The 12,899-nt window shown below is 43.4% G+C and overlaps 1 protein-coding gene across 1 annotated transcript in view; it reads left to right on the forward strand.

Moving 5' to 3' along the window:
- LOC124045689 overlaps positions 1 to 12,899 on the forward strand; it is a 68,727-nt gene that overhangs the window by 40,797 nt on the left and 15,031 nt on the right. Inside the window, exons 23-32 of the mRNA XM_046365253.1 lie at positions 1,623 to 1,716; positions 2,134 to 2,160; positions 2,684 to 2,761; positions 3,244 to 3,378; positions 4,003 to 4,115; positions 6,253 to 6,406; positions 6,972 to 7,127; positions 7,311 to 7,445; positions 7,924 to 8,159; positions 8,597 to 8,608. Coding sequence (XP_046221209.1) covers positions 1,623 to 1,716; positions 2,134 to 2,160; positions 2,684 to 2,761; positions 3,244 to 3,378; positions 4,003 to 4,115; positions 6,253 to 6,406; positions 6,972 to 7,127; positions 7,311 to 7,445; positions 7,924 to 8,159; positions 8,597 to 8,608 — 1,140 coding nt within the window. The remainder of the gene's footprint in view (positions 1 to 1,622; positions 1,717 to 2,133; positions 2,161 to 2,683; positions 2,762 to 3,243; positions 3,379 to 4,002; positions 4,116 to 6,252; positions 6,407 to 6,971; positions 7,128 to 7,310; positions 7,446 to 7,923; positions 8,160 to 8,596; positions 8,609 to 12,899) is intronic.

Below are 12,899 nucleotides of genomic sequence, written 5' to 3' on the forward strand. Positions count from 1 at the left end.
TAATTACAATTAATTGCAAAGTCCCTCTTTGCCATGCAAATGAACTGAATCCCCCCAAAAAACATTTCCACTGCATTTCAGTCCTGCCACAAAAGGACCAGCTGACATCATGTCAGTGATTCTCTCGTTAACACAGGTGTGAGTGTTGACGAGGACAAGGCTGGAGATCACTGTCATGCTGAGTTCGAATAACAGATTGGAAGCTTCAAAAGGAGGGTGGTGCTTGGAATCATTGTTCTTCCTCTGTCAACCATGGTTACCTGCAAGGAAACACATGCCGTCATCATTGCTTTGCACAAAAAGGGCTTCACAGGCCTTCCAGTAAGATTGCACCTAAATCGAACATTTATTGGATCATTAACAACTTCAAGGTGAGCGGTTCAATTGTTGTGAAGAAGGATTCAGGGCGCCCAAGAAAGTCCAGCAAGCGCCAGGACTGTCTCCTAAAGTTGATTCAGCTGCGGGATCGGGGCACCACCAGTACAGAGCTTGCTCAGGAATGGCAGCGGGCAGGTAGGTGTGAGTGCATCTGCACGCACAGTGAGGCGAAGACTTTTAGAGGATGGCCTGTTGTCAAGAAGGGCAGCAAAGAAGCCACTTCTCTCCAGGAAAAACATCAGGGACAGACTGATATTCTGCAAAAGGTACAGGGATTGGACTGCTGAGGACTGGGGTGAAGTCATTTTCTCTGAATCCGCTTTCCGATTTTTTGGGGCATCCAGAAAAAGCTTGTCCGGAGAAGACAAGGTGAGCGTTACCATCAGTCCTGTGTCATGCCAACAGTAAAGAATCCCAAGACCATTCATGTGCGGGGTTGCTTCTCAGCCAAGGGAGTGGGCTCACTCACAATTTTGCTTAAGAACACAGCCATGAATAAAGAATGGTACCAACACATCCTCTGAGAGCAACTTCTCCCAACCATCCAGGAACAGTTTGGTAATGAACAATGCTTTTTCCAGCGTGATGGAGCACCTTGCCATAAGGCAAAAGTGATAACTAAGTGGCTCGGGGAACAAAACATCGATATTTTGGTTCCATGGCCAAGAAACCCCCCAGACCTTAAGCCCATTGAGAACTTGTGGTCAATCCTCAAGAGGCGGTGGACAAACAAAACCCCACAAATTCTGACAAACTCCAAGCATCGATTATGCAAGAATGGGCTGCCATCAGTCAGGATGTGGCCCAGAAGTTAATTGACAGCATGCCAGGGCGGATTGCAGAGGTCTTGGAAGAAGAAGGGTCAACACTGCAAATATTTACTCTTTGCATCAACTTCATGTAATTGTCAATAAAATCATTTGACACTTATGAAATGCTTGTAATTATACTTAAGGAATTCCATAGTAACATCTGACAAGAAATATCTGAAGTCACTGATGCAGCTAACTTTGTGGAAATTAATATTTGTGTCATTCTCAAAACTATTTGGCCACGACTGTACTCACACACATATAAAAGCGTGAGCGCACGCACACAAACTCAGTCACCAATTTAGGGTTGTATGAAATTTAATCTGTCATTTTTGGGGGGAAACAAACTGTTATAAAACTGTTTCTGAATATGACTACATACTATAGGAATGTGAACGTTGTGACTGTCGTATTAATGTTGTGTGTCTGCAGATTGGAGATTGAGAATGCCAGGCTGGAGGCAGCAGCAAAGCAGCAGACCAACAAGATCGAGGCACTGCAGAAAGGAGTCCAAGACTCTGCCATGGTGAGTCTAGTCAATCTGCATCCAAACATTTTCATCCTCCCAGTCAGTTTTCCATATTGTATTTGGTTCCCATGCATAGGGTTGGGAAAAAGCACCATGTTTAGATATAATGTGCCATGTTAAAGGGCTATTTCAGAGAATTGATGTATTCATATTGTTTACTTATCTTGAAAGTAGTCTATGGACAAGGGTAGACTGCCTTTCAAGGTAAATAAACATTGAGTAACTTTGCAGAATTATACTTTAGTGCTGATTTGTAATCTTTATCAGCCCTGGCTGTCTTTTTGTGGTCTTACTAATGCTATGACATGAAACTATAATTTACAGTAGACAAGTTACTGTTTTACAGGAGATATAAGGGTAAATTAGTTGTAATTAAATTAATATTGACTTTAAAGGTATTCAATCTCTTCACAGCCATCTGACTCTGCAGCAGGAGGAGGGGTTGGTATTTCAGACATAGTAGCTGTATACATTTCTTTGCGTTTGATTTTATTCTCTGAAGAAAGATGCCCTCAAAAGGAAAAATAAATTAATGATCAAGACTCCCTACACTTTACCCACTGCTTTTAGATTTGATCAGCCGTTTGGGCACTATTTCTACACCAGAAATTCAAAAACATTGCTTGAATGAGTTGTTTTTTATAAATGTCTTTGATTTTTCTTCTGGTTGTGTTGGGTTGTTTTTGATTGGTGGTGGTCTCTTTGCAATTCTGAGGTCTTTTGATCTCTTTTTTCTCCCTATACCGGTATATCATCTTGGTGTGGTCTGAGACCTATTTTTTTGTTTCTCTCTAGAGCTGCATGGTGTTACATGCTTTGGGTGTATTTCTTTATTTTCTCCCTCTTGTGTCTTTTCGGCATTGATTCTTCCTCTGGGACAATTAAGTTGATCCTATCTTATTTGGATGAGGAGCCACATCTCTTGTCCACATGTTGCATCACTCTTCTACTCTTCAACCCTCAGGTCAGGAACCGTCTAGAGGACTTGGTGACTGGCCTGCAGTGCAGCAAGATGACCCTGGAGGACCAGCTCAGTCAGGAGGTTGGTTGATTACTTTACTACTTCCTCGGTTGAAATTTGTATTGTGTCTTCATTGTCTAAAGATGCTTCCACATACCACATCTCTCCGTCATTTGCGCTAATATGTCAACGCTGCAAAAATATGCAAAAATATTCTCTTTTTAAAAAAAATTACCTTTATTTAACCAGGCAAGTCAGTTAAGAACATATTCTTATTTTCAATGACGGCCTGGGAACAGTGGGTTAACTGCCTGTTCAGGGGCAGAACGACAGATTTGTACCTTATCAGCTCGGGGGTTTGAACTCGCAACCTTCCGGTTACTAGTCCAACGCTCTAACCACTAGGCTACGCTGCCGCCCCGCCAGATGCCCCGCAATATATCTTTAAATGTTTAGCCTCACGAATTCAGAGACGGGCAAAGGGTTTTCGTTTTTTAGTCTTGATATGGACCACTAACATTCGGCTCTACATTAGTAGCGTAACCCTACCCCTCTACCCTCAGGTGCAGAAGCAAAGCATGCTGTCCCATAACGCCCAGGACTCCCATGCGCTGTGGGAGGAGGAGCTGAAGAGCCGCTCCAAGCTGGGTCTGCGTCTGGCTGAGCTGGAGAAGGAGAAAGGAGAGCTCAGCAGCCAGGTGACCAATCAAGATGACCACTGGCATACACACAAACGCACAACTGGCCATTAACACCTCACCTGTGAACATAAAAAGCACTTCCTTAAACCAAGGCCCTGTTCAGAAACAATCCCCAACATCGCTTCTATTGAATATTTTATGTCGAACGTCACAATCCTACCGTCTAATTCAACAGGCCATATAGAAAAAAAGCCACAGATAAAGGGATCTACCATAGGGATTCACCGATATGCATTGCTCCCAGGTTCAAATGTTTAAGATATAAGTGATTTTCTACTATTCTACTATTTTAACGCTCAACAGTAAGTTGAGAATCCGACTGAGTTCCAAAAAACTGGATTGATCCGCTGGCCTACAAAAGGGGGCCGGCCCGCGGGCTGCCAGTTGACCAAACTGAATCACACCGAATCGTTTCAAAACTTGTCGTATCAGAGCCCATGTATCTAGATACGTATCGAATCATCTTGAAAAGGAAAGATGCACATCCTTAATCTACCTTATTAAACTGTAGGGGTGTGTGAAGACTTCATTGTTGACAGGTCGAATCTGTTCTTAATTGACTTGGTGAAGATGAAAAATAACACTTCAGTATTTCATCGCTGTTTGTCCTGTGTGTTCCAGATGGAGTTAGAGAAGAAGAAGGCCAAGAAGATAGGGGAGCAGAAAAAGTCAGTGGACACCAGATTGGACCAGGAGATGAAGAGAAACACAGAACTACAGAAAGAAATGTACAGGTAACAGTACAACCTCCCTTCTTCACAGCACCCTCCTCAGGACGGTAGAGCAACCTCTCCATGTCTATTACCACCATAGTACTACTATGGAGCCCAATTATAGTAGACCCAGCGCATTCATCCCCGGCTTTTGTCTGGTGCACCTCTCTGTGGGTGTGTTGTGAAGTTAGCCGATGTGTTTTGCTGTCTATAGGTTTGTGATATGATTTGTGTGTCTGGGTTTGTGAGTTAGATTTGGGGGTTTTTCCCCCATCAGTGGTGTGATGTTTCGGTGTCCGATCAGTCAGACTGATCTAGTGCATCTAGGTCGTTCTATGAAATTAGTGCCTTTTGATCTTTTAAGTACCGTAATTGCTGGACTATTAAGCGCACCTGAATATAAACCGCACCCACTGAATTATTAAAAAATATGTATTTTGTACATAAATAAGCCGCAGGTGCCTACCGGTACATTGAAACAAATGAACTTTACACAGCCTTTAAACGAAACACGGCTTGTAACAAAAATAAATAGGCTTTAACGAAACACGGCTTGTAACAAAAATTAAAACAGTAGCCTACCAAGCCTCCTCCTGTACACTGAAACCACTGAAGTCATTGAATAGCCTCAGAACTGCTTCATCCGATGTTGGATCGTTTTCATTGTCGCTCTCGTCACTTTCATCCGGAGGCAAATACCCCGCTGAGCTCATGCTTGCCCCTTCAACACGCAGCAATCCAGCCTTTCGAAACCCGTTGATGATAGTGAATTTTTTGACAATGCTCCACGCTGTCAGGACCCACTGGCAGACTTGACCATAAATTGCTCTTCGCATGCGGCCCGTTTTAGTGAAAGATTTCTCCCCATTTGTCATCCAAGCCTCCCACTGAACATGGAGCGCCACCTTAAATGCACGATTTACACTGATGTCGAGTGGCTGCAAATACTTTGCGCCATCTGCTTTTCTTCCCTCTGAAAGGTTTGTTGTCTTTTTGCACTGAGTCAGTTCCTCACAGTGCTGTTTACAAAGTCTTATAATCGACTCATTTAGGCCAAGCTCCCATGCAGCAGCTCTATTTCCTTTTCCAACAGCCAGATCGATCGCCTTCAACTTGAAAGCTGCATCATATGCATTTCTCTGTGTTTTTGCCATGATGAGGGTGACAAAATTACTACTGTAATCAGAATGATGGGAAGTTTGAGCGCGCTCGATTTACGTCACATTATGTGACGGTGCTCAGTTTTTTGCCGGAGGCATGAATCTTGTGAATGCGGGAAAAATCCATAAATTAGCCGCGTCATTGTATAAACCGCGAGGTTCAAAGTGTGGGAATAAAGTAGCGGCTTATAGTCCGGAAATTACGGTAGACATTTTAAATGCTTGTTATATTAAATGTAGTGCCCTTTTTAATATAGACCGCATGGAAAATTCAATCAGATTTTTTATATGAATAAAGAATTGCTAAAGTGCAAAAATATAGCATTTTGACATGTCCCTCTGTGTGACTTCTAGGTTTTCACTTTCATTGGAAAGCATTGACAGTCATTTCTGACTATTATTTATTTAATGTAATAAGTGGTAACAAAAAACACCTGTCCCTGATTTTAAGTTTAACCCTCTTACTGAACTCTTGTTTTAATACGATGAAACTATTCCTTAATTATTTTTCAAAAGAATAGTCAAACCTTTGTGTAAAAGCAGGTGAGCTGGTTCTATACTCTTTCACCATTTTCTGGTGTTTTGTGGTGGAACACGGTCGAGCATAATACTGTTGCAGGCAAGAAATGTTTTAACAATATTTTTTTTTTTTACAATTGTGAAGCTTTCGTTCAATTGCCCCTCCATGCTGTTGCAGACAACAAGCTTCTATTCCCCTATCACGAGGATTTATGGCTGATTTTAAGATTAAATCGTCAATCCTGTTTCTTTACTTGGCACTTAATAGTATAGTAATCTTTTTATTTAACCTCTTGAGATGGCATTACATATATTTGTTTTATTACGTTGCGTTCTTTATGACAATGCTAAAATAAAGTGAAACAAAGAAAAAATATTTTTCTCCAAGTTACAGTACTCAAGGAACCAAATTGGTGGAACGACCCATGTGTCATTAATATTATATGTGTGTATCTGTCTCTGTGTGGAATGTTGTACAGGCTGCGGACACTGGTGAAGACGGCTAAGAAGAAGCTGCGGGAGCAGGACGGTGCCGGGGCTGAGTTTGCATCGCCCATGAGCAGCATGAGAGGGGAGATGGGCCACAGACAGACTGAGGCTGACATCAGCAGGATCAGCAGGATGAAGGACAAGGTACTAAGCTAATTGATCCTGAAACCAAGGATGTGTACCGAATGGCACCCTATTCCTTATAAAGTGTGCTACTACTTCACTTCCAAGGGTGCTGGACATAATAAGTAAAGTACTAGTGCACTATATAGTGATTAGGGTGCCATTTGGGACGCATTGACGACTCATGAAGTTAAGTTTAGACCCACACAGATCCTTATCTTCCTCTTATTTGACATCTTATCTATCTTATCTCATGTTCTACCATTTCCTGGGTCGTGTTTATTAGGGCACGCTACGGAAAACCTTTTTAAATGTTTTGCAACTTAAAACAAAAATGTGTCTTATTAGAGAAGTCCAGGTAGTCCTCCCTGTTTCAGGTTATTTTCTTCTGTTTGTTTCCGGATGAACACAACCCTGTACTTCATACAGCTCTGGGTTCAAGTTTCCCCAAGGTATAGATCTAGGATCACCTTCTGCTCCCCCAATCTGGAAAATGCAAAACTGGTCCAAGATCAGCATTTAGGGACAACTTCACCCTACACCACTTCATACACATCCTCTCATCTCAATGACCCTCTGTCCCCAGGTGGATGACCTGTCGGTGCAGCTGGAGAAGGAGGTGTCTCGCTGCAGCCAGCTGGAGAGGGTCAACGGGGAGCTCAAGGAGAAACTGACCTCCTTGAAGAGCCTGAGCCGCAGCAACGAGCGGCTCGAGCGTAGCAAGAGGCACCTGGAGGAGGAGGTGGGTAGCCCCAGAGGTTAGAGACGATCCAGTAGCCAGAAGGTCGGCAGTTCATATCCAGGGGGGTCAACAAAAAAAACTAAAAGGGCTGTGCAATGGAAGTATTTCATTTTAATATGTAAAATATTCAGTAAGTAAAACATTTACAAGATCTATTAGTAAAAGTACTATTCTGTATTGTAGTTGTTGGGCCTGCGGCGGCAGGTGGAGGCGGGGGTGATGGACCAGACCCTGGTGGATCAGTACCGACGAGACGCAGAGGAGAGGGCCCGCCAGGAGATCAGACAGAAACTGGAGGAGGTCAACCTCTTCCTACAGGTGGGGGGGAGGCACAAGATATATTCTAGAACTTGGCCTAGTGGTTAGAGCGTTGGACTAGTAACCGAAAGGTTGCAAGTTTGAATCCCCGAGCTGACAAAGTACAAATCTGTCGTTCTGCCCCTGAACAGGCAGTTAAACCCACTGTTCCTAGGCCGTCATTGAAAATAAGAATTTGTTCTTAACTGACTTGCCTAGTAAAATAAAGGTAAAAAAAATCCTCCTCCCTCCCTCCCTTGAAATAATGACGTGGATAGGTAACAACATGGTTTCTAGCCTGTGACTATCATCAGCCTTACCGTGTTAGATAAGTGATTTCCTCAAGGAAGGAAGTTGTCCTTGAGGGCTGCTAGTCCTGCTGGTTTTCCATTTCTGCCTGGCAGTTAATTAACAGATGAATGGCACTCACTTGGTGAGAGTGTGTATACATGTTTTTACCCATTCCTGTTGCTGCCTGTTGAACACATCCCTCCTTCAGACCCAGGCGGCGTCCCAGGAGGCGTTGGAGCAGATCAAGGCAGCAAACGAGGCCAGCTTGCGCTCCACGCTGGAACAGCGCATCCGGGAGCTGGAGGGCGAGCTGGGCAGAGCGCACTCCACACAGCACGACAGCATGAGTCTGCGAGACTCCACCCGCACAGAGCTGGATCGCTACCGGGAGCTCTACACTGAGGAGCTGCGTCTCCGCAAGGCCCTGGCTGTCAAACTAGAGAGGTGAGACCAAGTACTGGCTGCATATAATCCCAAAATGATGCTACACCCTATGTACTTGTGTCAATCTGACAGGTGTAAGTATCATGGAGAGACTATTTCCTAGCCCATCAGTGAGCAAGTGGCGCTATTACCATATTGCTTACACCTGTCAAATCCTCCCAGATTTCCACAAGTGCGCAGTAACTAGGGGTTTATTTGGTATTCGGGCCTAGATGTTCGGTTAAGAGGGAAAGCAAGGTGATGTAGGTCGTGTTTATTTATACCAGAACAGGGGAGGGACAACCTGGATTTTTTTCACTGTTTTACCAAATGAACACAACCATAGTGTAGCTCTGTGGCAACCAGACAAATAGGACATGTTATCATTTCAAGCTTAAAAGGATAGATTGCCTGAATGAAAGAATGACTTACGTTTCCCTTCCTCTCCTGCCCCGTAGACTACTTTCAAGGTAAGGATATGTGTATTTGTTATTTAGGTGAACTCTCCCTTTAACTCCAGTGTGCTTAGTTTGGGTCTGTCATCTCTTTGGTAACAGTAGAGATGTGATAGATCATGGCTGTGTGCTGTTAGTATGTATGGAGTCACCTGTGCAGTTGGACCTCAGAGATACCAAATGGAGGTCATTGTGACTTTGAAATGGTCTGTATTTTAATTGCGGATAATGTTCATGTCTGACATGATTTGAAGCACATGAACGCAACTGTTATCTGTCTGCAGCCTACAAAAGTTTTGGTAACACTTTACTGGGGTAGCAGGTATTCTCGCTGTGAAGAGCATTGGGCCAGTAACCGAAAGGCTGCTGTTTTGAATCCCCGAGCTAGGTGACAAATATGTCTATGTGCCCCTTGAGCAAGGAACTTTACCTTATTGACTTGATCCAGTGGCTCTGGATATGACTAAAATGTACTGTATGTGTCCTTATACAGGCATTCATAAAGCCTTTATAACAGTTATATAACATAACAGTTTGTCAAAAGCTGTCATTAGTAGTTTTAAATAGTTATGAGTCACGGCATGACGTTATAAAATCGTTTGTAATGGGTGTTAAAATTACTGTTCATCCTATTTTCATATGCTCTGTCAACTGTTACTAACAACTGCTATTATGAAGTCTTCATGACAACTTATGTAACTACATGCTAATTAAGAATCTGCGTACTAGTGATGGCAAGTTCGCCTCCTTTTATTCTCTCAGATCTTTTCAACTTGTTCAGTCAAAACAATGAATCTTTCGACTCATTTTGTTCATTTGATTCGGTAACGCCCAGAGCAAGCAGGGTCCCCTATCGGCGAACAAGTCTCTCAATCGCCATAGAAGGCTTGTTATTGGAGCTGTTCTTTGTGACTGAGACTAATAAAAGTGTTCTTCAAGCATTGTACATTTGTGATTGGTAGGCATACAAATAAGATTATTTGATACCTTTTGAAACGAGGTCTAGTTGTGGCTGCAACCGGACTAGATTTGTGAACGGCTCTATGACACTGCTTGACTGCAGCGAGGCAGATCAGCACAATTTCAGTCGCGAACTGCAGCTGCCCCGGAACGATTCGTTCTCTCGTTCGAGTGTTGAGCAGAGGCAGGCTGTGTTTGTTTTGGTTCTAATAAAAGCTGTGTCCATCGAGTAATATTCAATAATCAATTAATTGCGTTAATTCTTTTACTATGCGATCAACTATCAATTCTAAACATGTATTTTCCTCCTCTCTGCTGCTTACAGTCTGACTATCATCAATGTGATGGCATGCTATTTTATCAAATCGATTATCTAACGTTTAATTATTTACGTCGTTGAATTCAATCATGCAACAATTAACTCATTAATAACCTGGGGCACCACAGACAAGTTTATTTAAGGAGTTCCATCTTCCGAATGAGCTCTTAGAGATCTAAAAATCTTACATTTCAGTCATCAATCAGTCATGAATTTTTCTTTCCCTCTATCAGTCTCATCTGAACGTCGTAAAATTATTGGTTATCTGCACGAACCCAAGTTTCCATAATGAATCAGCAATATAAACATTGGCTTAATTATTTATTTACTAACTAAATAATCACAGAAATACATCACAAACAGTAGATATTGGTTACTAACAGAGATAGAAAAGTCGCTAGTGGGCTATGCCTATATGACAGCTTGGTAGACAAAAGGAGAGTGGTGGGGACAGAGAGCGGTATAGACAAATGGATTCACTACACAGTCTATAATTATATTCATTGAAATGCTAATCCTTTGCACATGAATTGCCACTCATTCAAGAATAATTGCAATATAAACTCAGCAAAAAAATAAATGTCCTCACTGTCAACTGCGTTTATTTTCAGCAAACTTAACATGTTTGTATGAACATAAGATTCAACAACTGAGACAAACTGAACAAGTTCCACAGACATGTGACTAACTAATTATTATGGAATAATTTGTGCCTGAACAAAGAACAAAGGGGGGGGATCAAAATCAAAAGTAACAGTCAGTATCTGGTGTGGCCACCAGCTGCATTAAGTACTGCAGTGCATCTCCTCCTCATGGACTGCACCACATTTGCCAGTTATTGCTGTGAGATGTTACCCCACTCTTCCACCAAGGCACCTGCAAGTTCCTGGACATTTCTGGGGGGTATGGCCCTAGCCCTCACCGTCCGATCCAACAGGTCCCAGAAGTGCTAAATATGATTTAATTCTCCCATTTTGGGGATTTAGCAGTTTGGCCAAGTGAAGTCCTTTGTTCTCTCTCTCTCAATGCTGCATGTCCAAATGGTGAGAGGGTCCTTTCCAGGAATTTACCACCTGTCGTTAAGTCATAAAACGAGAGAGACCTATGATACCCCCCCAGGGCACGTCATGACAACAGCATGATCTATTCCCCTTTGGTGCACATGATAGACTAAATAAGACAGTTGCTGGACTGAGCACGTGCATGGAGCTGCTGAGCCGGTGGAGCATGTATTAATCCTGCTGAAGTATTCATTGTGGTCCGCAGGTCAAACGAACGACTGAATTGAACAAGTCTCTCTTAAAAACGAACCGTGAAACTCAAGTCAGTAAAAAGAGTTGAGTGAATTGTTCATGAACTGCACAACACTACTACATTACAATGCTATAACAAGGTGTAATTTACTAACCTCCTGTGTCACATTATTACATTGAATGGAATGATGAGCATCATAACCATATCATTTGGCTAAGATGACACCGACAGAGGGCCCCTCGCCTCGAGCTCCGATATAACATTGCAGGTTTCTACTTTTTTGTATTTTTTTCTGGTGTTTTTCTCAAATGTTCTTAATCTGATTGTTTTGTGCATTATTACACACACCCGGGTAGAACTTTTGGAATACGAATTGCTGGGTACTCACCGTCAGTTGAAGGCAGTTGAATTTGGGCATGCATTTCATCCAGACGTGAAAATACTGCCCCCTGTCACCAAGAAGTTAAACACCTTTTTACTCAAGATTCGAGTACAATTACCCTAAGCTGCCGAGGAGAGCCCCCGATGGCTACACACTCAGTCTCCACTGAGGATGTGTGTAAGTCATTCAAACGTGTTAACCCTCGCAAGACATTTTAAATCTCTCCTTAGCTCAGGCCTCTATTTCCACCTGCTTCAAGATGTCCACTATCATCCCTGTGCCCAAGGGAAAGTAACTGAAAGACTACCAACCAGTAGCACTTATTTCCATCAGCATGAAGTGCTTCAAGAGGCTAGTCAAAGACCATATCACCTCCTCCCGCCTTGACGCACTCAACCCCCTCCAATTTGCCTACCACCTTACAGATCCATGGATGACACAATCGCCATTGCACTGCACACTACCTCTACCCACCTGGACAAAATAAATGTTTGTGAGGATTCTGTTCATCGACTACAGTTCGTCCTTCAATACCATATAAGCTCATTACAAAGCGCACTCCTCCCCATGCAACTGGGTCCTTTACTTCCTGACAGGTTGCCCCCAGGTGGTGAAGGTAGGCAACATTACCTCCTCGACACTGATCCTCAACACGGGGACCCCACAAGGATGTGTCCTCAGTACCCTCCTGTTTTCTCTGTATACCAATGACAGCGTGGTCTCGCATAGTTCCAACTCTATCAAATTCGCTGACGACACAACAGTAGTAGGCCTGATCACCAACAACGATGAGACAGCCTTCATGGAGGAGGTAGCCACTCTGACGGCTTGGTGCCCGGTAAACAACCTGTCCCTTAATGTTAGCAAAGCAAAAGGGCTGATTGTGGAATTCAGGAGGAACCAGGCTTGGAAACTCCCCCATGCTCATCAACGGCGTTGCCATGGAGATGGTCAATAACTTAAAATTCCTCGGCATACACATCTCAGCGAAGCTGAAATGGTCTAACCAATCGGACACTCGTGAAGAAGGCACGACAGTGACTCTTCAACCTCAGGATAATGAAGAGATTTGGCCTGTCCCAGAGGGCCCTCGCAGTGTTTTACAGGAGCACCATCGAGAGCATACTGTCGGGCTGCATCACGGCCTGGTATGGCAACGGACACCGCCACAGACTGCAAGGTTCTTTAGAGGGTGCACCGTTGGGTGCACACTGCCTGCTCTGCAGGACAACTACAACACCAGGTGTCGCAGGAAGACCAAGAAGGTCATCAGGGACACCAGCCACCCAAGCCCATGCCCTGTTCTCCCCGCTTCAGTGACTCGGATGCAGGCAGTACAGGAGTATCATGGAAAAAAACTAAGACTGGCCAATATTTTCTACCATCAGGCT

This window comes from Oncorhynchus gorbuscha, linkage group LG01 (assembly GCF_021184085.1).
Source record: "Oncorhynchus gorbuscha isolate QuinsamMale2020 ecotype Even-year linkage group LG01, OgorEven_v1.0, whole genome shotgun sequence".
In the NCBI taxonomy this organism is placed as follows: domain Eukaryota; kingdom Metazoa; phylum Chordata; class Actinopteri; order Salmoniformes; family Salmonidae; genus Oncorhynchus; species Oncorhynchus gorbuscha.